This window comes from Phytophthora infestans, genomic scaffold (assembly GCF_000142945.1).
Source record: "Phytophthora infestans T30-4 supercont1.12 genomic scaffold, whole genome shotgun sequence".
Taxonomy (NCBI): Eukaryota; Oomycota; class Peronosporomycetes; order Peronosporales; family Peronosporaceae; genus Phytophthora; species Phytophthora infestans.
In genome coordinates this window covers 1,411,591-1,439,287 of record NW_003303747.1, presented here as the reverse complement: position 1 = coordinate 1,439,287, position 27,697 = coordinate 1,411,591, and the positions used below count along the sequence as shown (strand labels likewise).

The following is a 27,697-nucleotide window of genomic DNA, read 5'->3' as shown; positions in this document are numbered from 1 at the left end:
TCAGGACAGGGGGAGGAGGACCTCCTTTTGGGGAAGAAAGAGGGGTCTATTCATCCCTGACGGGATGAAGACTCTCTCACCTCCTTATGAAAGGAACTGACCCGGCGCGGAGCAATGAACTTCGATTGATGGGCCAACTAGCTGATGCATCACCCCAGAAGAGCGTGGAGATCTGCGAGGAAGAACTTGTTGCATTGGAGCAGGAATGCAAAAAGAAGATCGCGCAAGTGCAACAAGAGGTGCGTTTTTCTAGCACACTATTCATTGCAATAATCTACTCACAAACTTTACTGTAGAAATCTTTCATTCAGCAAGAGAAAAACTCGGACGAGCAGAATTTCATCCAAGCGTTGGAAATGAAGGACAACCAAGTACGCGCACTGAAGGCTGATTTGGACGCTCTGATAGAGGCAAAAGCGCAATACACAGACGAAATCACTTCATTGAAGGCTGAACTAGCCAAGGCGGTGGAGTCGAAGGATACTCTGTGGACTTCCGCAGCTTCGGCTAGTAACGAGTCAGAGCAGCTGATTGGATCGCTCCGTGCGGAGTTGCAAGATACGCTGACGGCTATGAACAACGTGAAACGCGAATACGCAGAGTCGAAGAACACCATGTTTGCACGTCAGTCGCAGCTGGAGAGCACCAACACGGAGCTTGTAAATAATGTGGCAAATTTGGAACGTGAGTTGGCAAAGGCAAAAGAAGCGGTCGCTGTTGCTTCTCAGACCAACGGAGTCAGCGCAAATGCTACCTCTCATTTTGGTGCAAACTCCAATTTTGCACCAATGAATGATGACTACCGACGGGTGCAACAAACATTGGTGCTTACGAAAAAGTCGTTGCATGACGAATCAAGAAAGAATGATGTTCAAAAGCAAGAGATCATCACTCTGACTGAAGAGTTGCGTCGACTGAAAAAAGCTATTGAGACCACACAAGAAAACTTTTTCACGGCAACTGGAAGCGACGACTCAGGAGGACAAAGAGACTGACAGACCAGGGTGAACCAGTTATCGTCTCACAGTAGTGCCACAGCGGCTGCCAACGGCGAGTTGCGTATCCAACGCCTGACAAGCCGATTGATTGAGAAACAAGAGACCATTGACTCGTTGCGTACCCGTGTGACGACGATGGACGTACGTCTTCAAGATGTAACGCTGCAAGCACAGCGGGCCGAAGAGAAACTTTCTCGAATGGAGCAAAATGGCGGTGTCGACGACATGGAAATGGCTACTCCAGTCGGAAAGATGGGCAAGGGCGGCATGCGCTCTCGACCGAACCGCATGGCCCACGTAAGTTTCTCCGCAACAAGAGGTTGTTTCGTCTCCGAGCTCTCCAGACTCGCATGGTCTGCTACAACGTCAGCATCGGACGGAGCTGGTGGCAGCAGAAACGGAGCACGGAAGAAATCTTCGAACGAAATTCTTCTGCGTGGGTCTACTCGCAACAACGCTTCCACCAGCTGCTCGCACTCGGGGGAGACCTTGACGTTCTTCGGCACTCGAACGTGGCCGTAGCGCTCAAAATAGCGGTATATATTGCGTCGCAGTGCGAGGTGGTTGGTGGCGTGGACCTTGTCGACCACGAGGAACGGGTGCTCGTTCGCCAGCATCTCGTACAGGATGATACCAACCGACCACAAGTCCGCTTTGGCGTCGTAGCTTTTGTACTCCAACAGCTCCGGTGCCATGTAGAGCGGCGACCCCACGACACTCTCAGCCATCATCTCTGACTCCAACTCTCGCGCAAACCCGAAATCCGCTACAAAATGTCAGCAATACCACAATAATCAGCAAGCGAGCACAGCAGTTGGCAGTAGAATAATCAAAAGTTCCCACCAATTTTCAACTTGGCCGTCGCCATATTCCGCGAGGACAGCAACAAATTGGCAGGCTTCAGATCACGGTGCACCACGTTCTGCGAGCGGAGAAACTGCAGCCCAGACGCTGCCACACCATCGCATTAAACGTCATGTACAGCTACAAAGACTCTCAGCGTTCAAGCACTCACCCAACTGTGACATATAAAGTCTGGCCTGCTCTTCTGTTAAGCCATTGCTGGTCTTCATCAGCTGCGCAATATCTCCGCCAGCACAATATTCCTGTCAAATAACAATAAGTCAGCATAATTTTTGTATCTTCCCTCTACTCCAGACTGACCTGAACGATGAAGATGTGCTGCTGCGACTCCTTGGTGCACAGAAGGCGTACAATATGCGGGTGACCATTCTCGAACTGCTCCACGGCAACCCGCATCGTCTCAATCTCCTTCTCGATGCTCTGACGCTCGTGTGGCCGTCGCAATTTGTCCTTACCGATCATCTTGACAGCCACAGCTGCCCCTGACGACAAATTGATGGCCTTGTGCACCTAAAATGACGATCAGAGTGTGGAAGTTAGCGAAACTTTGGCATTTTATATCGCGCGGTCGTACGGTGCCGTAGGAGCCGCGGCCGATCGTTTCTACCAGGCTGCACGAAGACGAGAACGAATCATTGCATTTTTAGCCTAACTATCCACAACTTGCCGCGCGATTTCGAGGGGGTTATGAAACAAATGCACCACATACCGGAAAACGTTGCCGCACACGGTGATTGTCTGCCCGGTGGCACTGCTCATGCTGCTCGCTGAGTCCTCGTCTCTCCGAGCGGGTCTGTTTTCTCGTTCAAATGCCAAAAACTATTCGGTATGAAGGTTTATGATAAAAGACCTACTTTTAATCTGTAAAGAAGGAATTCTGGTACTGTACACAAACGTTTAATTGACGTTGAAGGATGGCTACACTGCTTCTCCTTGCTCCTCATCGCCGTCGTCTTCTTCTTCTTGTTGTTGCTCGTCGCCATCGTCGTTGTTGCCGTACTCGTTGATTCCGTCGAGGTCTTGTTCATTCTCATCAAGTTCTCCGCCTTCTTCGTCGTCGCTGCCGTTGAGTTTTTGCTGTTCCGCCGCGATCCTCTGACGTTGCTCCTCCTCGAGTTTTCGTGCCTCCTCCTGTGCATCTTGGAGCACGCGGTCGCGCATCTCTTGCTCTTGTTGCTCCTTTGCGCGCTTGGTATTCTCCTTCTTGTTCGTCCACTGGTCGAGCTTGTCTTGACGCATTCGCGCTGTTTTTTCACTCACGAAGAAGGCGAAAGCGGCGAAGAACACAACCCAGAATGCAGCCACCTCGTACTGCGAGAAGGTGTACAGCGTCGGCGACATGGACAGACACGATTCGAACCCAGAGCTCGTGGCTGTGACAGCTTGGAGCGTGCCGTAGAGGCCCCACCAGGCCACGCACACGATGCCGTACACCAGGTAGAAGACACGCACGGTACGCAGACTCTTGATCGGCCATGGCCCCATCCAGCAGTACGTGTAGAACCACACGAGGACATGGCTGAGCACCACCGCGCCCTGCACGAATCCTGGACGGACATACAACAGCCACCAAGCAGACATCATCCATTATTGAGCTTCTTGCGCCCTCTGTGGAACAGCGGACATTACCGTGTTCAAAATTAAAATGCAGACGCACTCATAAGGTCGGCGTTGCAATCGTTTGTCGCCACGTTGATGATCACCCCACCGAAGACGATGGTCATGAGTGCCAACAACACTGGCACCAGCGGGAACAGCAGAAGGATCCGAGCCCAATACTTGGTCTTTTCGCGCTCCATCGCGATGCGCGTCGCGAGATCATACTGCACCTACAGTTCGATACCGCAGTCACCCTATGTCAGTGACTGAGCAGCTCTAGTCACACGTAGCAGCGGAGGAAGGCTGCGTACTTCCCCGCGTCATCGAGCGCTGCAAACAGACAACAGACCGGAGACTTCTTTTTTCGACGCCTGGCGAACGATGTGGTGCGCTTTGGGTGCAGCTCCACCGTGTTCGCTTGCTGCTCGTCGTCGTTCGCCATGGCGGCAGCGCTTCTTGGGGATCTTTGGCGTCGTGGTCGCGTCTCCTAGGTACAGCAGTTGGATCTTAAAAGGTTTCTCACACCTGAAACCGGCAAATCGCACCGAGCCCATGTGCTTTTTGTGACATCAGCTCTATTGTTGACTTGGGCGTTTTGTCATGCGTTGTCTCCGGCCGGTGCTGCTGTTGCACAGTGTCATGGCGAGCACCAATGCTCATTGGTCATTGGACGAAGGCACCACCCCGATTTGCAAGAATGGCTACGTGCTGGCGCGTGGTACCGGTGAATCTGTATGACGAGCTAAGACGATGTTACGTGTGCTTCCTCGCGCCTAATACGCTTGCTTCGTCGCCAATAGCGCGCCACCTGCCGACGATAGCCCACATAGGACAGTGATGTCATGCCATCTTCACCCTTGCATGCAACAATTCGAAGAAAGCACGCGCCTCTCTGCAATAGAAAAGCCCGAGATCAACGCCCCTATTCCCTGATCTAGGCGCCACATGTATTTTCCTGAGAAAACGAAGCAGAAAGAGAATAACGGTCTTGAAGCTCCCCCTCGAAAGATCCGGCGGCAAATTCGCAGCCCTCAAATTGTAAGGAACCAGATGTCTGCCGTAAGCGATTTCCGATTTTTTCAGAAAAACCGAAAATACAAAACCCCAGATCGGAAGCCACTTGGCCATTTTCTTCGTCACCCGCAGTTCTCCATCGACACTAGACCATGGGTCAATCCACATCTATGCAGGAGGACAAGATGAAGAAGCGCATTCGCCAGGCCATGGGCACATTCATGGACTTCGGCACGCACTTGAAAAACGCCAACGAGTGGTACGCCCGCCATGTTGAAGTCGTGCAGTGAGAAAAAAAAACTTATTGACTAATAAGCCATCGTGTTCTTCCAATCCAGGGCCCGGATCTGTACAACCCCCAAGAACTGCTACTTGTCGTTCCGCATCGTGATCGACCCGAACGTGTCGGCTCAGCTGCTGCCGTATTTGTGGCGGATCCACGGCAATGTGGCCGTCGAGGTGCGGAAGATGCGACGTCCTGTGGAGATGCAGCTCAACCTGGGCGAGTTCCGCTTGGACATCCCGCGCGACGCAACATACGAGCTTGAGAGCTCCGGAACTATCGGGCAGGCCAAGACGCTGACAATCGCTCAGTTTTACTACATCTACTGCTTCCTGTCCGACGTCAAGGCCTGTGCCGCGCACACCGTACGCTTCCCCGAGAAGACAACCAGGTATGTTGGGAAGGCGGATTGAAGGAAATGTGGTCAGGGTTGAACATTAAGACTAACTTGGTATTGGGATTGTGTCGGAATTATAGTACAGGGGAGACAGATTTCGATGAAACGGAGTGCCAGATCTGCATGGACAAAAAGAAACAGGTCGCGCTGCCTTGCGCACATAGTTTTTGTCTGAATTGTTTCCAGCACTGGAGCACGCAGAGCCAAACGTGTCCGATATGCCGAGCGAAGTTTAACTGCTCAGAGGGCGACGAGTTGTGGCAACTCACGTCGGACGAGGTGGAAGATCTGGGCTCCTACGCGACGGACTTAGTGGCGCGAATCTATGAGTATCTGGACAAGCGCGACATATCGAAACACACGGAGGAAGACATTAAGAGATCCGCGGAGCTGTATGCTGCAGCACTTGCCGTGAAGCAGTCACCGCTGCGTAAGTTTGTGCACACAGACCTGTTCCCGACGGCGTTGCCTCTGGGATTCCCGTCCATCTTGCGCACTGGGATCAGGCTCGCGACGGAATTTGACTCGGACTTGATGCTGGCGCTCGAGTTGGCGTCCGGTGAGGATCAGTATGCGGCCATGCAGCACTTTGAACAGCTCCAACGAGACCAGATGCTCGCTGTAACGATGGCCATGCAGGCGGAGGTCGAAGAGAGTCCGAACGAGTCGTGACTGAGTTCAGGTCGCGATAAGAGCGGGTCTTATTTATCAAGAAGCGGAGGAAGTATCATATTGCGGGATGAATGCAGTCGCTTGAGGTTGACTGCAACGAAGACGGATTGTCGAATAGGCAGATCAAAGCAGGGGGCTAGGCTCTCGTCGGGAAGAGTAGGTAGCACAAGGAAATAACACAATAGCTAGGGTGTATGTTAAGCGTTAATGCACGTGGATGTTTACCGGTGAAGCTGCTACGACTATTTTGTCTGGACTGGCACAGGCTCAGGCACATCATCTCATGGCGAAAGAACAGATCACCAAGGCGTTTCAGATTGAAGTTCGTCCATGCCATTTGATAGTTGTTTTCATGCTGTTTTACAGGATGGGGTAAATCCGAGCTTCAAGCCAATCGCGAGCAAACTTCAAGCCCCTACGCTCTGTCGTTAACCCTTCCCATTATCCAACGACGACGATGCTGGTGAGCCTGCGCAGCGCCTTGGGCGCCTCGACTCGTCGATCGCTTCTCCTGTCTCCGTGTCGCAGCTTCGCCTCACGGGCGGGCGCACTCGGCTCCTTCTCCAACGTGCTGGATGGTGCGCTCAACGTCAAGTCTGCGCAATTTCAAGAATCCCATGCGCACATGGCCAACCTCACGGCTGAGCTACGGGAGCGCGTGGCCAATGCGCGTCAGGGTGGTGGGGAGTCAGCACGTAAGCGCCACGAATCTCGTGGCAAGATGCCCGTGCGCGATCGCATCGACTCGCTGCTGGACCCTGGCTCCCCCTTCCTGGAACTGTCGCCACTGGCTGCGTACGACATGTATGGGGGTGGCGTACCAAGTGCGGGCATTGTCACGGGCATCGGCCGCATCAACGGTGTGGAATGTATGATCCTAGGCAACGACGCTACGGTCAAGGGTGGCACTTACTTCCCGTTGACCGTCAAGAAGCATCTACGAGCGCAGGAGATCGCCCAAGAGAACCGTCTACCATGTGTCTACCTTGTTGACTCTGGCGGTGCCTTCTTGCCGCTTCAGGCGGACATTTTTCCGGATCGCGACCACTTCGGACGGGAGTTCTACAACCAAGCGACAATGTCGGCCATGGGTATCCCGCAGATCGCTGTGGTTATGGGCAGCTGCACGGCTGGAGGAGCCTACGTGCCAGCCATGTCGGACGAGAGCGTCATTGTGAAGGGCAACGGCACTGTATTCCTTGGAGGACCACCACTTGTTAAGGCTGCGACGGGTGAAGTCATCACACCTGAAGAACTGGGCGGTGCCGATGTGCACTGCCGCACGTCCGGCGTGACGGACCACTACGCGAATAACGACGCTCATGCGCTGGATATCACACGGCGTATCGTCAGCAACCTGAACTACCGCAAGGAGCCTGCTGTCACCCAAACGCCAATTGAGGAGCCCGTTTACTCTCCCGATGAACTGGGCGGCGTCATTCCGGTGGACTCTCGCAAGCCTTTCGACGTTAGGAAAGTGATCGCTCGCATCGTGGACGGCAGTCGCTTCGACGAGTTTAAAAAGGAATACGGTCCTACTATAGTGACGGGGTTTGCGCGCCTGTATGGGAACCCTGTGGGCATTGTGGCTAACAACGGTATTCTCTTCTCCGAGTCGTCTGTGAAGGCTGCGCATTTCATCGAGTTATGCAGTCAACGTGGCATTCCTCTGCTATTCCTGCAGAATATCACGGGCTTTATGGTCGGCAAGAAGGCCGAACACGGCGGTATTGCAAAAGACGGCGCCAAGATGGTCATGGCCGTCTCTAACGCAAAAGTACCGAAGATTACGTGCATCATTGGCGGCTCCTACGGTGCTGGCAATTACGGCATGTGTGGCCGTGCATTCTCTCCTCGCTTCCTGTACATGTGGCCGAATGCTCGTATCTCCGTCATGGGTGGTGAACAGGCTGCTGGTGTGCTGGCTCAAGTGCAGCGTGACAACTACGAGCGTCGCCAAGAGACCTGGACTACCGAAGAAGAAGCTGCTTTCAAACAGCCGATTCTGGACAAGTACGAGAAGGAGAGCTCGGCTTACTACTCGACGGCTCGCCTCTGGGATGACGGCATAATCGATCCCAAGGATACTCGAAAGGTACTTGGACTGAGTCTCAGCGCTGCGCTCAACGAGAAGCCTCAAGAAACGAAGTTTGGCGTCTTCCGCATGTGAGACCAATGTCCATACGTGCTACAACAGATAAAAGAAAAGATCTTGTAGGCTTTTTGCAAATTGCCGCTATTGCCAGGTTGCATAGAGTCTAGGAGAAACACTTGCGACAAACACGAAGGCAGAGTAACAAATCTTGCAAAAAAAACTTAAAACCTGGAGCGCCCGATAGCGAAATCTGATGTCGACACCTCTGGACGATCTGCATTGAAAAAAGAAAGCAGTTGACATTACTCCTGCTTCTCGGCGGCCTTCTTGCTAGCCTGGTAGCGCACACCACGCTGGAGCTGGTAGAGCTGCGCCGTTTCATTCGAAGCGTGACATGCCAGCAACAGATAGTTACGGGGCTTCACCATCCACGCGAACCGCATAAAGATCAGACTGTAGATCGACAGGGCTGCAATAACAGTAATTAGTTAGACCCGACCAAGCTCAGCCCCATGAAGCAGATGCTGAGACTAACCCGACGTCATGTTGATTGAAATCACATCAGCGGGTTTCTGCATGTCCGCCATGGCCTGCAAAGACACAGTCACTAGTCAGCTAATGAGCTACCGTGTAGAAGAGACGAGCTAACGTACGGCGAGCACGAAACCCCAGTTGGCGACGGGGCCCCAGAAGTGCGTGGTCTTGGGTCCCGTGGGGCTGTTGATGAAGTAGCGGAGACGAGAGGCCATCGACATGGTCTGTGATCGGCGCATCAACACGTAAGAGCAATTCGTCAGTCGAAAGGGAATACAGACACGATGCAGCAGCGGGAGGAGGAGGTGATCGTCCTCTCACTTCTTCATTAGGAGCACACCCACGTACGAATATTCTGGGAAGGAGAAGGATCACTTGAGGGGGTCGAGCTACGAGTCTGCTTCGTCGATGCTAAGTGAGGCCCCAATCAGCTCGGAGCTGCCCGCACGTTTCTGTCCCAATTCCCCAAGCAGAGTATCGTCTTTCGCGGGTTTTCTTATCCATCAAACTGGGTTAACTTAAGTCAAACACTTTAATTTTTAAGTCTACCTTGTTTGAGTCAAACTAGCATGAGGTAAAGTGTTTAGAGAAACGAAGACACTCTACTAACTAATCGAACGGAACAGATTACATGAAGGGTTTGCGGCCGTCACAACTTACCGGTAATGTTAAGATCAACGATCTTGCAGCTTCAACTTGACACCTTTTTTTTTATGACCGCCAGCATTTCTTTCTCGCTGCACTTACATGTTTTCGCGGGAGAAAGCTAGCCCTCTCTCAATATCCTTCCGATGCGAAAACAATCGACACTGTTGCAGCCTTGACGACGAGGCAACGAGGATTATCATAGCGGTAACTAAATCGGTCTTCTGCTGAACTCATTCTCTAGTCGACACGATCATGGCATACGAGTGCTTGTCCTAAATGTGATCAAGCTCATGCCTTTCGTTGCGGCCTGAATTTTAACCAGACCTCAATCCAAGCTGCCTTACAAAATCGTTTTTCAACTCAGCTACGGAAGAGTCACACTATCCGGACATTGAATTATCTTATCCGGACAACAAAGGGGTATAGACGAGCACGTCGCATCCTTCGACTTGCAGACGAAGAATCCAAGATGAAGACGCCGCAAGAGCAGCGACCTCGCTCCTACACGGAGCACTCAACGCTGTTATCCACGCCGTCACTAGCACGATGGCGCCATTGCCATGCGGCGAGTAGACGACACACGACGGTGCGCCAAGACATCTGGACTGTGCTGCGATTCCGTTCTTCCGTGCAGCACCGCTATGGCCTACAGCTCGCATCATACATTTTGGAGCTTAGCATCTTGACGCTCATCCTGCTGAACGTGGTGGTGGCCGTCTCGGAAACTTCTGTCGTGATGGACGCTGATGCACCGGAGTCTTCTGCTGGGTCGATGCCCGAGGTGAACGACTGGACGGATATATTCTTGCTGGTATCCACCATCATCTTCTCTATTGAGTACGCGCTGAGAGTGTGGTCGTGTGTTGAAGACGATAGATTTAGCGAGGGAGCAATCAAAGGACGGTAAGAAGCTCGCCCTGTTGTCATTTGTCTGCAGATTCGAAGCCGCTTACAACCGTTGTGTTTCAGATTGAAATGGATGACACGGCCGTTGTCGCTGATCGATCTGATAGCATTGGTCCCATTCTACTTGGAGCTCAGCTTACAATTCGAGTACGTTTAAACGATCAAACTTACGTACTAGTATGTGGCTTTATTTTTTGGTCCTAATTTATCTCTCACTCATGCATTGCAGCACACACCAGCATGGAGGATTAACACTGCGAAGTCTTCGACTACTGCGGATTGTATCGTTCCTGCGACTAGAGCGAATGTACAACGCGATGAAGAACCTCCGTGTGATCTTCGCGCGAAAGAAAGAGGAGTTTTTAGTGGTAACATACCTTACAGCCGTGGTGATTCTAACCTCGTCACTGCTGATCTTCTTTGTCGAGCACGTGGCACAACCTGACGTGTTCTCAAGCTTTGGTGTCTGCGTGTGGTGGTCGGTTGAGACGATCACCTCACTTGGTTATGGCGACATAGTGCCCGTCACTAGCATGGGCCGAGCGGTGGGCGCCTCGCTGGCGCTCTGGGGTATTGTCTTGTTCACGATTCCCGGGGCAGTGTTAGGGAGTGGGTTCATCGAGGTGATGCTGGAGAAACAGCGCGCAGAGGAGGCCGAGATGTACAGTATGGCAATGGGCGGCGGTAGTCCGATCAACAACAACAATTCGCTGTTCATAGGCAACTCCAGCGACGACGAAAACGGGCATGAAAACTCCGACTGCGAGTTAGGTGAGACAGCCCATACGCCGGTTTCGGTGTCTTCATCCAACAACTCGTCAGCGCCGCGCCTAGCGGCCGCTATGCGAATTGAGGCACTGCATCAAAAGGTCGAAGTCATCGCGGCAGGCCAGGTGAGTTTTGGTGGCTCTTGCATTACAGTATTCACAACGCACTAACGGCGGGTATGCTACGAATGCGCTTCTCCAACTCAGCGTCACTTGGAGGCGCACTTCCGCCAGCAACAGCAGCAGCTTGAGAGGCTCACGCGTCTTCTCGAGGCCTCGCTTGGAGTGGCTACGACCAGCGTAACGTCGTCGCCGACGCGACGGGCCACAACACGCTCTCTCGAGTTAAGTTAATGTTGATGTTGAAGTGGTTTTTACAGTACGATTATCAAGATTGTTGAATCTGCCCCGTCACAATAGTAAACTTAATCGAGCAAAGACAATACGTCTACCTGTCCAATTCGCTCCGAAAAACCTCACTGAGTCTGCAGTGCAGACTCAGTGAGGTTTCTCTGCAGAACTCTGCACGTTTTCTTGCCAGCGTCGCTTCCATCCGCTTCCAGCCAATCCGTTCTGGATTGGCCAAAATTGCTACCAGCCAATCCAAGGACGTCACTACAAGCTGGTGCCGCACTTCATTCTCGGAGATCCTCCCACCACCACAACTCGCAGGTCTGCCTGCTCGTTCTTCTCCCTTCGGGCCCGTTCAGAGATCGCTAACATGCTGCTCGCACGCTTGCGGACGACGGCGGCGGTAACTCGCAGCTTCCAGACTCGCGGGATTGCCAACATGTTCGGTGCCGCCACGATGAAGACCGAAAAGGCTGCGGCTGAGGCCGCTGAAGCTGCGCAGCCACAGGAGCTCGGCGACATCGTACTGGGTATGCGTCGATAGTTAACATGTATTGTCAATGCTACGAACTGACTTTTACACTATTCAGACGGCTTTGCCAAGCGCCAGTTTGAAGACAAGACGTACTCGGGCACTCAGATCGACTTTGACAGGAACGAGTTTGTCAAAAAGGTGAACGAGATCTACGAAGCCAACAACAAGCAGTTGGTGGACGGGTACGCTTTACCATATTGCAATGCGATCATGAACAGATGAACTGACGTTGTGTGACGTCAGCTACGCGCCGTTCTGCAAGCACCTGTTCATCAAGAACTTCACGGGTGCTCGTCTCAACATGGTGGCCATCACACAGGCAAACGCCCACATGCTCATGTCTGACTATGATGCTCGCACAGAATACGAACTACCCGTGTAAGTTGCTGCTAGAGCGTTTGTTTGAGTGTATGACGTTGACTTAGGATGCTGTTATTGCTGCTATTGTTGCAGACTGGGTCGTTGGTTCCCGAGCCACAGCGTGACCCCGAGAGTGGCCGAATATCTGGACATTATCCTCTACAGCCGTGAGCAGATCATTAAGGAGAATGAGGCTGTGGACGTCCCGGCAGACCCCAGCCACGGCGATTCCCCGTGGGGTATTGTGTCTATCAAGGCCCAGGACGAGGACCACGAGCTGCCCATGAAGCCTATTACCATGATGCGAAATGCAGTGGGCAAGGAGCAGGGCGGCTCCGGTGTGCCTCTCGACCGCGGCGAGTACATGAAGGCTGTCGAGTACTGGCGAAACCACGCTGTGATCAAGAAGATGTAGGCACCTGCGTCTAAGACGTTGACGTCAAGCGCGCCACGTTTTGAGAGCCTAGGCGATCTTTGCATGCAAATCCCAGCCCACAGCGCTGTTCTCGCCACTGATCAACGTATGAGAATGGAACGGCAGGCTTGGTGTGCATATATATCTTAAGGTGCATTTGATGTTCATGAGATTGTTGTGTCTCTGTATCCAGCTTTTATCTGCTTCTCCTGTTGACAGCAGTTCTAGCTCGTCTCGCCTAGCATGGGTTCGTTTTCTGGAAGTCTTCCCACGCCGTGTTGAGTGCCGCAAACACACGCTCGGCGATCAGCAACTGTTCAGCGTTACGACCTCCAGCCTTGTCAGGGTGTACGACGATCATGGCCTTCCGGTAGTGCTTTTTTATATCGTTCGGCTGAATCAGCTTGCCCATGTTCACTTCAGTCCACTTGCAGCCCTCCCACATTACCTGATGCATCGTGGACAGCAGCGTGCGGATGTTCTTGACGCGACCATTGTCCTCTGCCCAGGCCTTCAGTCGAGGCCCAAGCACTGTACTGGCACTGTCCTTCATAGCCGCCATGTTACGCACCGCTTCTTCTCGTTTTCTCAAGTCATCGCGAGCTCGTTCCACATCACGTTGTACCTGTCGCTCACGTTCTTCCATGGCTCGACGTACATCGTCACTCTTGGTCGACTTGTCCACCAAGTTCGGGTTGTACACGTTCGAGCCGTCGGATGTGGATTTGGAATGCGCCTCCATCTCCGCCATGGTCACAGGGCCTACCGTCTGTCCGTTATCATCGTCAAACTTAGGCGGATCTCTCAGTACAGTCTTGGACGGTGAAGGCTGAGAAGGCGCCGAACGAGTAGCAAGCGGGTCCATTGCGTTCAGGAAGTCCGACGTCGCGTTAGCTGGCTGTGCCGGCGTGGCTGGTGCGTCATTCCAGCCACTGTCACTCATAAGATTCACATCTTTCTTCGGCGGTGATGAGCTTGGCGCAGCTCCAGCACTGGGCACCTTCTGGCTACCAGACAGAAAATCTTCCAGGTTGCCTTGTGCCTCTGGAGCTGCAGGTTTGGATCCCGATCCTGTCCTCGAGACCGGTTTCTTGTCTCCAGAAATGGATGATGTACGGCTCGATGCATTGCTATGTCGGGAATCCGCTCCACTGCCACTTCCTGGAGTCCGGTCCGAATACTTGGCTGGTCTACCCTGCTCGAAACCCTGAGACGATGACGATCGATGGAAGTTGTTGCCCTCGCCCAACGGCTGCACAGATTTGACAGACTGTACGCTGTTGGAGCTGTCACCGAGGGCACTGGAGCTTCCCTGACGCTTGGGCGGCTGACTGCCGCTTGCCCATTTGAGCACAGGTCGACGGCGGAAGACGAGTCCAGGTTTCTTAGGCCGTTCCAGTCGCAACAGCTTGCAGATGACGCGCCCGCCCGCAAGTGGGACCTTTTGTGTGGGCTGCGTCACGTCCAGCCAGTAGAAAGTGTTACTCTTGCTGCTATTTAGACGAAAGCGGAAGTGGAAGGCCGCTGGGTTGCGCAGTGGGAAGCTGCGTAGTACGTCGGCGAGCGTAACATCCGCGCCTGAGGAGACACCTGTCAGCTTGAAGGCGTTCGGGTGCGAGCGATCCTCTCCATCCTCGCCTTGCAGATAGTAGAAGGCCCAGATGCCACCCTCCATTGACGCAGATGCAGCACACGAAGTCGACGCAGCAGGAAGCGAGCTGGACTCTGCGAACAGCTCGGGGGAGACTTAGACCTCTGCCAAGAATAGCTTCACAAAATGCGTACCCCTTTGGAGGTTGCACCGATGTGGTCCACATGAGGTTACAAAAGAGGGTACCCTGACTCAATTCTTAAAGCTTAAAAAAACCTTTTTTAAAATTAAAGGACTTGACCGGTGAGTCTACGTTAGACTCTAGAAGCCTAACTAAACCGAAAGAGGGCCCACCGCTTCTGTGGTAGTATAGTTCTATTGAAAATTAAGCGGACACAAGCCTCGATGTTGTGCACGAGCTAACGTAACTCGATCTACGTTTGGTCTGCACAAGAATGCATGATGAATATTGCAAAAGTAATGCAATATGCACTGGCCGAGGGCTGAGAAGCTGGGCACGCTCTAATGGAATGCCTTCATTTTCGCTAGTAGCATGCCGGCGTGTACAGTAAGGTTCGCAGAGTTTTCATGGTGTGACTAGCTAAAAGGACGACGCGGAATCATTCGACTGCAATGTGAATCACACCGAGACATCTCCCGAGAGCACCCAATCGTGTAGCCTAGCATACAGAATGCGTTTTGGCGCTAATACAGAATAATCCTCTGACTCGCCATCTTCATTCATGACAAGTGCGCGGAGTCTTCAGTGCGAGATGCGCTGTCACTTTAACTTCAAACGTGTATCTGGTATCTTATTGGATAATAAAAAACGTTTTCTTAATTTTGACCTCTAACAACGCAGCGTCGATTCGCCGTTCGCTTCGCGCCAAGATACGCATTTTAAACTCAGGCTCGGTCACATTTACACGTAATTAAATCCAATTCGCGCCATATTCGAATCGGTTGTTCCGGATTTCGCCAACGATCAAACTTGCAAGCTGTCCGACACTCGAATCCTTTTAGTATAACAGCAGCGATCCAAGCATTTCTCCAGGGACCAGGTAATGAATTAGCTGATACAAGACACTTTGGCAAGGATCGCTACCGCTTTGATCAACTGAGTGGGGCCAGCTCATAATGAGCAGGCATGAGCCTCATTTATCGATGCATACGACAACGATCTCGAAGAAGCCCTCGACGGGGCTCGGAAGTTCCGAGCCTTGGGAGTGGTACATATAGTATTCGGAATACGGCGTCCGATACAGCGTACTGGACCAGTACTACTGGTTACTGTGACGTAGTTATTGAGGATCTAGGGCCTCGCAACGTCTGTCGCTTGACGCCTTGGAGGCCGTTGCCGAGGCAGCAGATCGCTCTCCGCTATCTACATGTATAAGCTTTGACTCATCTTTTCGCAAGCAGCAAGGGCCGCCGCAATCAGCAAACTGACTCTCGTTTCCACTGCCCGAAGCTGCAACAGCAACAACAACCTGCACTTCACAAGGCCCAGAAGACCATTGTTCTGATGGTAGCGGACTCTCATAGAATCTTTCACGATCAGCGAGTAGCAATTTCCTTTATCGAACGGTCTTTTTTATCTTTTCGGCAAAAAAATCGAATTTCGGTTCAAAATGTTTTTTTGCGTTTTTTTTGTGGTTTTTTTGTCATTTCACCATGGTCCTTCGGAACTCTTCGCAAGTGGACTAAATGACTGGCTAACCAAGCTTGGTTATGCCTTTAATTCTTGCCTTTCGCGTTGGGCATTTCCAATTCTTCAATCAATGGGTCAGGTACGCAAAGAAGGTGTGTGGTCTCATTTCAAGGATCATCCCAAGGGGAAGTATAAGACTCGGCGATTGAAGTGTGTTGAAGGAATGATTTGCGCAGAGTTGTTAGGGCGGTACAGAACTGAATGAGGACAAAGGTAGAGAGGATTAGGCGGCCATAGTGAAGAGGAAGTCTTGAATGTAGAAGGAGAAGACGCTTGTGTGGTAGAGTTCGTAAAAGAGGAAGTGGTGATTTAGATAGTCTGGTGTCCTGGAGGGGAGTTATTCTCCACCAACCAGTCCAGTTATATAAGAAATCTCTATATGATATAGCACAATTATATTCCCCTAGATAGTCAGCATCACATCGGAGATGGTTACTTCAACAAAGTGTAATCACTGCACTACGACCATGTCTGCGATGGTGAATCATATGCAGCGCCATACCAAAATTTATCGGCCATCGGACCTGTACCTCAAAGCTGGTACAAAATGCAAAAACAAACACCGTACGAACACTTTTGAATGTACATTTTACTGACAGCTGCGGTACTGCATGGGGGTAGGGGAGACACCCCGAGATGGGGATCGGCTGCAGTGAGAATTTCAACCATGTTTATAGGCGAAAAAGTTGGAGGTCTGCGTAGTTGGGCGAAAAAATTAAGACTGAGCGTAGAGGCCTCATTGCCCCGTTTTGTGTGTTTTGAGCTCTTCTAGGCTGTGAGCCACAGGTTGGGTGCGAGTCTAAACATACTGAGGTGGCAGGATAGGATTGGTGAAAAATCGACCAATAAGTGCGTACATCTGTAACTGGCTGTCGCTGGTGCTCTTAATAGTGGACCCCGCCACGAAAATCGGGGGCTCATTGTTGAATTTACCTGGCTAAGAGCACATGGCTCCTGGTCGCAAAATGCATGTTTTTTTTTTTTTTTAGCTTTTATCAGCCCACAGGCCATTTCCTTGAGCTCATGCTCTCGCTCCTCAGCCCCCCCCTCCTCCACAGCCCCCCCCCGCACCTCATCTCACCTCACCCAAACTCACTTCCTCACCCAACGACGACGTAGCTCAGTGGAAGAGCACAGGGCTCTGCCTTGAGGACGCTGGTTCAAATCCAGCCGTCGCCATCTTTTTGATTGTGAGGTGGAGGCTCGTCAGGGGCTAGTGGCTAAAGGCGTGGTGCTCTACCTGCTTCGATATCTGAACTTAGTAAGATGTGGTTACGCTGTGTGCGTTATGCGAAACGTGTATGATGAATTCGCTAGCTAAGTGTTCCTGTTGCTAATCCTTAACTTCTAAAACGTCTTGGGTGTAGCCAGGAGCGGGATCGCGAATGGCTGCAGACTGGAGGAGGTTTTGGTGGCGCTTGATTCTGTCGTTTAGGTCTCCCTTTCTGTGAAGAGCCTGCAAGTGCTTAAGGACGGCGCTCGACCCACGCGAGCTGATCTTCTTCTCGCCACTTAGGAAGGTAAGTACGGCTTCCTCTGCTTTCTTGCCCACCTCAAGAACACAGTCACGATAGTCGTCAGCATCTTGGTCAAGAACAAAGCCGTCTTCAAGAAAAATCTTCATGAAGGCTACCAGCAACTTCGCTCTTGATCGCTTTTGTTTTGGCGCCAGAGCGTACCAGCGTGGATCTTGAGCGTACCACGCAAACCAGGTAGCATGAAGGTGAGTTGGAGATCCCCGGCGCTGCTTCTTGTTAAGCGTGCTAACGTCATCTGTGCCTTCCTCTGGACAGCTTCGTTTTCTTGGTGTAGGCTCGCTGTTTTGCTTAGCTTCGAGTGCATCTATGCGAGCGTCCTGTCGCTTGATGTGCTTCATAAAGTGCTTAATCAGCCGCTTGGTGGTCGATGGTCTTCTGTTTCTCGCTTGATTCTCTTGGCTGTTCGTCGTCGTTGTGGATTGCTGCATTACCTGTCTTGGTGTCTTCGCAGGTAGCGGATGGGGTTGCCAGGTGCGAGGACCAAGCGAGCAGCTCGGCTAATGAGCATCCAGCGTAATCAACAGCCGCTTCGATGCGCGTCACAGCTGGACTTGTGGGGTTCAGGTCTTTGAGTAGCGGGAAGTGACGGAAGACGCGTGCGGTGAGGACATCCATCACCTTCTTGTTGATGTTTAAGCTGTCGGTCTTGAGCTCGAAGCAGGTAGCAAACAGGACACGCTGCACCCGATCCATCGCTTGACGCGTCTGCGTGTCAAAGCTAGTCAAGTCTTGCAGCGGCACCGCGGTTCTGGGTTTGTATCCGCTGAGTACTTTCGCTATCTTGTGGTCTTCTTCGCTTGTATTGAAAATGTAATTGAACCCTTTGCTCGTTGTGCTTAGATTCCAGGAGCCTCTGTCAAAGATCCAGCGTGCAGTCATCTCGTCGCAGCCGTTTGCGTGCTGAGCGCCTCCTCTTCGAAACGAGTGGGATGTCAAGGCGACATCCACACCAGCAGCAGACGCTACACGGTCTAGCACCCGGTTAACGTGCGCGTATACTGTAGGGGCTGTGGCAACGCGCGGCGGAGCTGCTGGAGCGGCAAGACCAGTTGTGACTTGCGGAGCGTTGAGCAGCTCGATCAGCGGGACGTCGGGAGAAAGCGTGGAGCCTGCGAAGCCTGCTTGTTCTGGGAGGTTGCTGACGAGGGCTGGTCCTGGGGCGGCTTGGAGGATCAAGGCGAGCGCAATGGAGAGCAAGGGGCACGTAGCCAATTCCGTATCAGGAAAGAGCGACAGCCCCTGCTCCTCAGACGTCTTCACGCGAACCAAGCGCAGGAAGAAGACGTCGCCTGCGTCCACTGACATGTTGTGTTTGCGGACCATGGCTAGGTCAGACGCGCGACCGAACAAGTACCAGAGAAGACATAGTAAAGTTGCATCTTGATAGTCACTTTCTGAGCTAGCATAAGTGTACAAATACAACATCATTCTTTTCAAATCATCTTTCGTACAAGGTGGTGCTTTCGCTACGAGCCCACCACCATCTCGCTTCAGACAGAAGCTGTCTAGTGTCTTTCCCATTTTCAGCAACCGGGCTTCCAATGAAGCTCGGTGCTTAGGGAACTGGTCGAGCAGCCAAAGCTTTGCTTGCCGATAGTACTGCATGGCAGTGTTGCGAGCTATTGGTTTACCTTTCTTTCCTTCCTTGAATGCAAGATACATACCAAATTTATCCATCACACACACGAACATTTTTCCGCTCTCGTCACTATCAATGCACTTCCTTATGTATTCCTGTTCAACTTCCTCTTCTTTGAGGAATTTGACGAACGCACCGATGGCTGTTGCCTTAGCCCGCAAGGTGTTACCAGGCTGTAGTTCGTCTAAGCCCATGTCACTGATTCACTGGTCCGATAAAAGCAAAATATGCAAGTGATATGTCAATGACTTAGAGTTTGGATACGCATACACATATTTTGCGGATCGATCGGACGTGATACGTCCGCGTAGAGGACTCGCCTACCCCTATTTAATTTGATTGGTTAAATAGCATTATCATCTTGAAAGCTATTGGTTAGTACCACAGCAAAATTATATCATTGGCTCTAAGATACCAATACAAAATATAAGTGAGGTCCGATAAAACTTCATATTCTACCATATCATCAACTGCGAGAAGATATCGCGTGGGTGGGGGCGCATGCTACTTGAAGACAACGTTTTAATGGAGGATTTGGAGCGTCAGTCAGAAGGAGCTCAAGCTTTGCGATCTATATAAGAGAATGACGACAACATTGACTTCCCCAACGTAGACGACGATTAAAGAGCTGAGACTGGGTGCAGCAGCGCTGGAGATGGAGCAGAAACGCAAGCAGGGGTAAGAGCGAGTATTACCCCAAAAAAACATGACGGCAAAAAATAAGCAAAAAAAATCGGTTTAATATATGTTCTTTTTTATGTATAAAAAAAACTTGCACAAGCAAGTACAGTTAGCAACAACTTCAAAGCGAAACTCAAATTGTGACACTTGTTGCAGCCCTTCCACACAACGCACGACACACTGTAAAGCAGCGTTTCTGTACCGCTCGCCCAGATGTTGGTGACAATCCTCGTAAAGCAGCGTTTCTGTACCGCTCGTCCAGATGTTGGTGACAATCCTCGAAAGAGCGGGGGTCGTATACTGAACACCAGTCACTTTCTCCCCTAATCTCGATATGGGGACCTCGATACAGTTAACGCTCTCATTCCGCAATCGGCAGGGAAGGAAGCACCAATAAGCTTACCGATAGAACAGGGAATCTCTATGAAGGTGTTTTCGCCTCAAAGTGTGGGGCGCCTCCTGCTACCCGCCCTACCTCTGGTGATCACATCCGTGACCGCTGCCGACCCCGATACGAACTCGAGTTCGGGCTCTACCATCATCTACATCGTCGTTGCAGTGATCATCATTCTGTTTGGCATCGTCGCCTTCTTCGTGTGGAAACGCAAACAGAATCGTAGTAAGCGCAGAGATGACCGTGGCTACGGTCTTCCCTCAGTCACTGCGCGATCCGGAGTCAGCCGTCTCACCTCGCACGGTAACACAGCTATCGAACGACGCATGGACTCCACGGGTTACAGCAGTAACTCTAAGGGGGGCAATTCCAAGAGTAAGAAGGTGTCAAAGCCTTACCAGTCACCGCAGCAGAGAGTAGAGCGTCCTCCCCAGTGGCCTGCCAATGGAGCCCCGACCTACACTCGTCAACAGCAGCAACAGTCTCAGTACCAGCATCAACCACACTACGAATCGCAGTACCAGGAGAGTCAATATCAACCGCAGCAATCGTTCCCGCCCCCGCCCCCACCTGAAGTCCCCATGCTTGAGCCACACGAGGATCAGGGTCCCGGTCTTTCGATGATGGAGCTGCAGCAGAGCCAAGTGTCGTCTATGCAGTCCAGTGTGGAGGGAGTGCACAGGAGACAAACAGACCCAGCTGTTATCGCACGCACGCAGGAAGCAGCCGAGAAGGTGATGGCGGAGCTGGAAGAAGATTCCGAGTTCGAGGAGAGCTGGATCCCGTACGATTCACTGTACTTCACGCGTGCCATCTCCAAAGGAGCCTTCGGAGAGGTGTGGCTGGCCCAGCTGGAGAACACGCAGGTGGCAGTCAAGAAAATCCTGGATGAGAAGAAACACGATACCAAGGAGATCGAGTGTTTCGGCGCCGAAATCAAGCTCATGGCACTGCTGAAACACCCAAAGATTGTGGGTTTTATCGGTGTGTCGTGGAGCGACAAGCAAGACTTGTGTGCAGTGACGGAGTTTATGGCCAAGGGCGACCTCTACGGCTACCTCGAACGTCGTAAGAACAAACTCAACTGGCCGGACCATAAGATGTGGCTGGCTGAGGATATCGCCGAAGCGCTAGTGTACCTGCACTCACTGAATCCGAAGGTTATTCACCGCGATCTCAAGTCCAAGAACATTCTGCTGGACAACAAGTACCGAGCCAAGTTGAGTGACTTCGGTATCAGTCGAAAGCGCTCCGTTGAGGAGACGATGACCGCAGGTGTCGGTACCATCTACTGGACGGCGCCTGAGGTCCTCATGGGCAAGAAATACACCGAGAAAGCCGACATTTACTCGTTCGGTATCGTTATGTCGGAGATGGATACATGCGAGGTGCCGTTCTCGGACAAACGCGACAGCTCTGGCAAGAAACTGCAGAGCATGAAGATCATTCAGATGGTCATTCGCTCGGCGCTTCGACCGTCGTTCCGAGAGGATTGCCCCGAGCAGATCAAGGCGCTCGCCGACCGCTGTCTGGACGCCGACCCGGACGCACGACCGGATGCACCCGAGCTGCTCGACATTCTGCGCGACATCCAAGATGATTTGCAGTAGAAGCGTTGGGACAGAGTAATCGCGCGCGAAAAGTGAGGAAGAGCGTCGATAGATTCGGTAAAATGGCTCTGGCTCGCTTACGGGTATTTAAGTTTTTTTGCAGGTAATACAGATTCAGGTTGTTTAAACAACGTCGTCGGAGTTTTCAACGTGGAGTTGTTGCATGGTGTATCGCCCGTGTTGCATACAGTGCCGATACCGACAGGCTTGTTGAAGCAAACAAGTGAGCTTCCCAGCTTGCTATTAATACGTACTACGTAGTATGAATTGAAGCACAAGCTCGTTCGTATTTTTATAACGTGCAATTGTGAGTCGATATCGCCGTCATGATGGCTTCGTTTTCAGCAGATTCTTCAACAAAAGTCTCGAGGGCGGGTTTTGCTTCACAGTTCGTATGGACTTTTGGCGCGCGGGTCCAATACAGTGTTCGCGTTGCTAACACTACAAGATGCTCGGTAATGCCGGATGGCAGCGCAGTCCTCTAAATGTTTTTGTAACAACAAATGTGACGTCCGCAAGGCTCAATTCATATTGTAATACATGCTACGTAGATCTCCTGCAAGTTACTGTATCGGGAAACTACTACAGATCTACAACTTCTACAACGTCAAAGTACTAAAATACTAAAACAATATTGCCTCAAGGTAATAAAATGCTAATATTACTAGCAAATTTTGGACGTAGTAGTATTAAACTACTTCGAAGAACTACTGTATTAATACGTGTAGACTTTACCGTCGGGATCTCCACCCGGTCGCCACTTGTGGCATGTGCAGCCGATGGTGTTGGAGCGATCCTTTTTATTGGATTCTTACAGCAACGTGCTCCATCATGCGGCAAAGTATCAACTTGGTACATGTATCGTCGAAAATGCTCAAGGCGCCAATCTCTTCATCGCCATAGTGGCACGACCCTAAAAATTGCCTCTGTGGCTGACAAGTGAAGTGGATGTACAAGTCTACGACAGCACGCCATGTCAGGTCCATTTTGCGTGTCAAGTGTGCACCCATCTAATTAAATCACTAGTGGCGCTCACTGCTCGCACCTACACCACCTACACTGGAGCCGTGTGTTTGTTGACGGCGCCGTTACCGCGTATCATGTGCTTTGGCCAAATGGACAACCAAGCAGTGGTGCTTCTGAAAACTTGCGCTAGCTTTTGAAATATTTAACGAGCAGCCACTCACAGCCATCATCCCACTCTTTCTCGAGAATATCTGGCTTCGTTGGCCACTCCTGACGCGCCGCTCTCTCACGCGAAAAACTAGTCAGTGCGCTAGCTCCGTAAGTATAATTCCAAGAGGCAGGGCAAAGTCATTCGGCCTTCGGGGGTGTAGTGGAGAATATATCGCCCAAAAACGGACATGGGGTTGGTGGCCTTCATCACGTGCGGCGCGTGCTCTAGCCGTCGCAAACACGGCCACGAGAACTTCCCGGACACCATTACGATCCCCACGCCGTCCGCGCAGTCGCACAACGCGGCACTGGCGCATCACCACCCGTACGATATCCACGGCACTCCCGCGCCTGCCCCCGCTGCACGTGAACACCGCAATACTCGTGGAGAGGACCGGTCCAGAGACAGCAACGAGCCGCGACGCGACCGGAAAACGTCGAACCCGCAGCCCCGAGTCTCCAACGGCCCGAGCAGAGTGTCAAACGGCCCGAACAGATCATCCAGCGCCCAACAGCGACCGCGTACAGGCTCCCGACCGCAACAGTATCAACCGCAGCACCCTGAGCAGAGATCGCGTCCGCAGCAGCACGACCGCCACGCGCGACATGAGCGTCCGGCCGTACGCAATGTCGAGCCTGTCGCGCCGGAGAAACTACGACCAAGCGGCGGCGGCTCGGGCGGTTCAGGCAATAACCGCGATTCAGAGATCACAGACAGGTCTAAAGAGGTTGCGAGCAAAGTGTTGGAGCAGTTTCAGACCGACCCGACGCTCGGAGGGATGCGCATCCCGTACTCGTCGCTGTATTTCACGCGCGTGCTGAGTAAAGGCGCGTTCGGTGAGGTGTGGCTCGCGCAACTGGAGAACAGACAGGTGGCCGTCAAGCGGATTTTGAACGAGAAGAAGAACGACGAGAAGGAGATCGAGTGTTTTGGCGCAGAAATTAAACTCATGGCTTCTTTCTCGCACCCGAAGATCGTCGAGTTCATGGGCGTGTCGTGGAGCTCCATGCAGGATGTGTGTGCCGTGACGGAATACATGGCCAAGGGCGATCTATACGGCTTCCTTAAACGCCGACAGGGACAACTGAACTGGCGCGACCACAAGATCTTTTTGGCTGAAGATGTGGCCGATGCGCTCGGATACTTGCACGGCCTGTCGCCCAAGGTGATTCACCGTGATCTTAAGTCGAAGAATATTCTATTGGATGACTCCTTCCGAGCCAAACTGAGCGACTTTGGTATCAGTCGCGAACGATCGGTGGAGGACACAATGACTGCCGGTGTGGGCACAATATACTGGACAGCACCTGAAGTGCTGATGGGCAAGAAGTACACGGAGAAGGCTGATATTTTCTCGTTCGGTATAGTCATGTCCGAGTTGGACACACACGCCGTGCCGTACTCGGACAAACGCGACGCGTCAGGAAAGAAACTGCAGGGCATGAAGATCGTGCAGATGGTGATTCGACGAAACTTGCGACCGACGTTCTCGTCGGACTGTCCACCGCTCGTCAAGGAGCTGGCGGACCGCTGTCTGGACTCAGATCCGGACGTGCGACCCAGCGCCATGGAATTGCTGCGGATCATCCAACGCATGCAAAATCTTTTGTAAGATTGCAGTGAAGCCTCGAAAACCCGCTTAAGTAACAGACACGGGGGAGAGGACACTCGCTGATCGAACCGAAGGAAGGATCGAACGAGTGGCGCGTCAGTAGAGCGGGAGACTGCACTACTCCAACTAGAAGCCGCATGCAGATATGATTGCCGAGCTGATAGGACGCATTTTTTGTTGGTTTGCCATAAATTCCCCAATAAACAAAGACAATTCGAGTTCGTAGAGAAAGTAACGGCTACTTTTCAAAAACGAAGTTCTTAAAAGTTGCAGACAATTTGCTTGCCACTTTTTAGTCCGAAATAGTCTAGCCGTTTTTTTATCAGTTTTTGGTTCCGATGCACATTTTTAATTACCCGCCAAAATGGTGAACCAGGAGGAGACGTTGCTGTCCTTCGGATCTCCACGGCGGGGCTTCTCGACCTCCATGCACAGTTTGGTGGACGAGGTGAAGCTAGACGAGGAAAGCTGCAAAGACGCGGATGAGCTGCTCGCATTTTACCGCCAACGATGCGAGCAATTCCACGCTGAACGAGAGCAAACGTTGGCGCATTTGGCACAGATCGAGGTGCAGCGAAAACAGAAAGGTTAAATTGCATATCAGAATGGCGGTAACCGGTGAAATGGTGTTGCAGGTGTCCAAGGAAGAAGCCCATCGCCTTAAATGGGAGATCAGGACCAAGAACGAAGAGGTTAGGAGTCATTTTGGTGGAGAAGAGAGGTGAAAGTAGCAGCAATTTCACGCGTTTTGCTCCAACAGATTGCAGATCTGGAGGAATCCCTGAAAAAGGCAAACGCTTCATTGTTTCAAGCTAAAGCTGAGCTCATCGATCTTCAAACAGAGAACAAAACGCTGAAGCTTCAAGAGCAAGACGACCGGCAGAAGATGCAACACTTGCTGGCACTGACTCAACCGATAACCGAGCAGGTAACATTCTTTCGAGATTGCCGACCCGGTACACGCACAACGTATCCATCAGGAAGAACGCCAACGCCAACGACGTATCCCTATCCATCGACAATGCACATTGGATCGGAGGAAATGCAGCAAGAGAAGAAAAAGAAACAGCAGAAGTCAGGCTTTGCAGTGCGAGGGAACGCCCCGAGTCTCGTGAATATCACACAAGGTATCCCACCGAACAAGGTGCTTCGGACGATTTACATGCCCAATGAACAGACAGCGGCATTGACGAAGACCATTGAAAACCTCCAGAAGCAACTCGAGAGTCACCAGCAACTCACTGAGACGCGAATTCAAGCGCTTTTGGACGGATTTGCAGACGAGAGGGCGAAGATTTTGTTGCATCAGCAACAAATTGAGGACAAGAGCGTGCAACTGGAGGAGCAGGTAGAAAAGACCAAGCGAGTTCTTACCCAAACGACCAAAGATTATTTGGTACTGCGTCACAAATCTCAAGAAACTGAACGTCTAGCGCACGAAGAGATTTTCCAAGTGAAGCAAAAATGCGAAAATTTAGTCACGGAGAAGACCAAATTGACGGAAAAGGTCCGAGAGGAGACCAATGCGCTGCGTCAAGTCGTCCGTGAAGAGGGCAACCAGACAGTGCTGGAGTTCCGGAACCAGGCGATTTCTCGGGAGCGAGACCTGCATATTCTGAAGGAGCAGTATGCGGCAATGCAGGAGGCGTGTACAAAACGAATTCAGAATCTGCAAGTGCGTCTGACAAAGTTGAGGACTCGGTATCGCAGTCTGGACAGACGCCGAGCTATGGAGATGGAAGGGTTCACTCGGGACTTGGCGGGACTGAAGCGACATCTGCAGAAGCTAGAGGTTATTCTCTACGGAAGAGGACTCACGGCGCAAGAACGACAAGTTCTACGATATGGCAAGTCTCGTTTGCATGGGGAAATTATTTGTGTGCTGTCAGGACTAACTGTGCGAATACTTTGCTGCGAATGTTGTAGATGAAAACTATGCGTTGGACTCTAACGAACTTAGCGAAGAAATTGCAGCTTTGCAGAGACGATTAATGGATCTGTCGGCTGACTTGGCGGAAGCATGACAAGATTCGATCAAATAAAGGGGGCTGCTTCTTGCTATTAATAATTCGAGAAACAGACGTGAGAACGCACAAATCCTCTCTCAGTTTTATCAGTGAAGTCGTGTCCATGACCACCTGAGTCTTCAGGAATTTTTAGTTTGCTTCCGGATGTCAGACAGCACCACAGGAGACGCGAACTATTGCCATCGTTGCAGACTAGAGTCGGCAGTTCTAGCAGCACGCCGCTCCGCAATTTTTTGTCGCTCTACGACCAATTGCAGAGGGTGCTCATGGACTACATCAGTATGTCGTACATACATGATTTTTAAACTGTTTGGTATTTAGGTAGTTTTCCGACATTTTATGGACCACTGACTACTACATAGTACGTAATCTTACCGCGTTTCGCCAATGAACTAAGCGACCGTCGCACAGCACTCTTCAAGGACAGGTTTTGTGCCCTGCAGCTAGGGAGGTGTTGTACGCAACCACCAGAGGTCTGTCCAACCACAACCAATGCACACCAGCTAAGCGCCACTCTACTGTAAATCTCCTACTGCTTGCTCCTCCGAGACGAGTTCGATTCGTTGCGAATAGAGCTCAGATTGACGCCCCACAGCGCCATCAATGCAATAGGAAACGCCAGCCACATCAGCGTCGCTCCCTGCGTCGGCAACTTTGAGTTGGCTGCTCGAAATTTCTTCCTCTCCGCGAGATTCGTCGCCCTCCGCCCGATAGCAGCAGGGGCGACATGCGATCGCTGTCTGTGGTACTGAGCCGTAGTGAAGCGTTCGTACTCGTTCAGTCCTCCAAACATTTGATGAACATCCTCCGAACTCATGGGTTTGTAGTTGTCTGCCCCCACAACCACTCGGTCGTGATAGTTCGGAGCAGCTGAGACGCCAAACATCTCGATGTCATACTTGACACGCGCCGTGTCGTCGCTCAGCAGGTCGTAGGCGGCGTTGACACGCAAAATCTCCGCGTCCTGCAGTTAGAATCACAGTTTGTCGGTCTTCGTTCATGACATACCGCAGCATACTATGCGAATAACACGTCACCTTGCCATCTTTTCGTCGAGCGGAGCCTTTGGTCTTAGCGTGGTAGCGATCGGGGTGATGCTCAAGCACTAAGTCCATGCAATAAACAGGTCAAAAGAGAGCAGCAGTATCGGAGCAAGCGCCACGCACCGAGCTTGCGGTAGGCAGTTTTGATATCGTCGGTCGAGGCCGAGCGCTCCACGCCCAGCACCTCGTAGTAATTGGGCTGTAGGTGCTTCCTTTCCCGCGATGACATTGTCGAC

The 27,697-nt window shown here is 51.8% G+C and overlaps 12 protein-coding genes across 12 annotated transcripts; 7 read left to right on the top strand and 5 right to left on the bottom strand.

Annotated features, from left to right (window-relative positions):
* Window positions 1–1,147: 1,147 nt before the first annotated feature.
* PITG_07978 (protein kinase, putative) lies at window positions 1,148–2,621 on the bottom strand (the record flags this gene model as incomplete). The annotated part of the gene is made up of 6 exons (XM_002904136.1): window positions 1,148–1,764; window positions 1,842–1,949; window positions 2,014–2,104; window positions 2,163–2,372; window positions 2,437–2,473; window positions 2,572–2,621. 6 exons carry the CDS (start codon window positions 2,619–2,621, stop codon window positions 1,148–1,150), a joined length of 1,113 nt encoding a protein of 370 aa, XP_002904182.1.
* Window positions 2,622–2,780: 159 nt separating this feature from the next.
* PITG_07977 (uncharacterized protein) lies at window positions 2,781–3,903 on the bottom strand (the record flags this gene model as incomplete). The annotated part of the gene is made up of 3 exons (XM_002904135.1): window positions 2,781–3,409; window positions 3,520–3,691; window positions 3,811–3,903. 3 exons carry the CDS (start codon window positions 3,901–3,903, stop codon window positions 2,781–2,783), a joined length of 894 nt encoding a protein of 297 aa, XP_002904181.1.
* Window positions 3,904–4,597: 694 nt separating this feature from the next.
* On the top strand, window positions 4,598–6,059 carry PITG_07976 (uncharacterized protein; the record flags this gene model as incomplete). The annotated part of the gene is made up of 3 exons (XM_002904134.1): window positions 4,598–4,734; window positions 4,814–5,149; window positions 5,236–6,059. 3 exons carry the CDS (start codon window positions 4,628–4,630, stop codon window positions 5,825–5,827), a joined length of 1,035 nt encoding a protein of 344 aa, XP_002904180.1.
* Window positions 6,060–6,284: 225 nt separating this feature from the next.
* Window positions 6,285–7,997, top strand: PITG_07975 (methylcrotonoyl-CoA carboxylase beta chain, mitochondrial precursor; the record flags this gene model as incomplete). Its single annotated transcript, XM_002904133.1, has 1 exon — window positions 6,285–7,997. The coding sequence occupies one exon, from the start codon at window positions 6,285–6,287 to the stop codon at window positions 7,995–7,997; it is 1,713 nt and encodes a 570-aa protein (XP_002904179.1).
* On the bottom strand, window positions 7,061–8,861 carry PITG_07974 (uncharacterized protein; the record flags this gene model as incomplete). Its single annotated transcript, XM_002904132.1, has 4 exons — window positions 7,061–8,391; window positions 8,458–8,512; window positions 8,576–8,680; window positions 8,805–8,861. 3 exons carry the CDS (start codon window positions 8,675–8,677, stop codon window positions 8,225–8,227), a joined length of 324 nt encoding a protein of 107 aa, XP_002904178.1.
* Window positions 8,862–9,573: 712 nt separating this feature from the next.
* Window positions 9,574–11,131, top strand: PITG_07973 (Voltage-gated Ion Channel (VIC) Superfamily; the record flags this gene model as incomplete). The annotated part of the gene is made up of 6 exons (XM_002904131.1): window positions 9,574–9,837; window positions 9,886–10,007; window positions 10,074–10,157; window positions 10,240–10,694; window positions 10,791–10,903; window positions 10,985–11,131. 6 exons carry the CDS (start codon window positions 9,574–9,576, stop codon window positions 11,129–11,131), a joined length of 1,185 nt encoding a protein of 394 aa, XP_002904177.1.
* Window positions 11,132–11,426: 295 nt separating this feature from the next.
* Window positions 11,427–12,599, top strand: PITG_07972 (uncharacterized protein; the record flags this gene model as incomplete). Its single annotated transcript, XM_002904130.1, has 4 exons — window positions 11,427–11,658; window positions 11,719–11,845; window positions 11,907–12,041; window positions 12,117–12,599. 4 exons carry the CDS (start codon window positions 11,499–11,501, stop codon window positions 12,436–12,438), a joined length of 744 nt encoding a protein of 247 aa, XP_002904176.1.
* A 77-nt stretch (window positions 12,600–12,676) lies between these two features.
* Window positions 12,677–14,143, bottom strand: PITG_07971 (uncharacterized protein; the record flags this gene model as incomplete). The annotated part of the gene is made up of 1 exon (XM_002904129.1): window positions 12,677–14,143. The coding sequence occupies one exon, from the start codon at window positions 14,111–14,113 to the stop codon at window positions 12,677–12,679; it is 1,437 nt and encodes a 478-aa protein (XP_002904175.1).
* Window positions 14,144–20,021: 5,878 nt separating this feature from the next.
* Window positions 20,022–21,602, top strand: PITG_07968 (protein kinase, putative; the record flags this gene model as incomplete). The annotated part of the gene is made up of 1 exon (XM_002904128.1): window positions 20,022–21,602. One exon carries the CDS (start codon window positions 20,022–20,024, stop codon window positions 21,600–21,602), a length of 1,581 nt encoding a protein of 526 aa, XP_002904174.1.
* Window positions 21,603–22,938: 1,336 nt separating this feature from the next.
* PITG_07967 (protein kinase, putative) lies at window positions 22,939–24,391 on the top strand (the record flags this gene model as incomplete). Its single annotated transcript, XM_002904127.1, has 1 exon — window positions 22,939–24,391. The coding sequence occupies one exon, from the start codon at window positions 22,967–22,969 to the stop codon at window positions 24,389–24,391; it is 1,425 nt and encodes a 474-aa protein (XP_002904173.1).
* A 364-nt stretch (window positions 24,392–24,755) lies between these two features.
* On the top strand, window positions 24,756–26,415 carry PITG_07966 (uncharacterized protein; the record flags this gene model as incomplete). Its single annotated transcript, XM_002904126.1, has 3 exons — window positions 24,756–24,959; window positions 25,152–26,066; window positions 26,374–26,415. The coding sequence occupies 3 exons, from the start codon at window positions 24,756–24,758 to the stop codon at window positions 26,413–26,415; spliced, it is 1,161 nt and encodes a 386-aa protein (XP_002904172.1).
* Window positions 26,416–26,745: 330 nt separating this feature from the next.
* Window positions 26,746–27,697, bottom strand: PITG_07965 (uncharacterized protein; the record flags this gene model as incomplete). The annotated part of the gene is made up of 3 exons (XM_002904125.1): window positions 26,746–27,382; window positions 27,456–27,523; window positions 27,585–27,697. 3 exons carry the CDS (start codon window positions 27,688–27,690, stop codon window positions 26,948–26,950), a joined length of 609 nt encoding a protein of 202 aa, XP_002904171.1.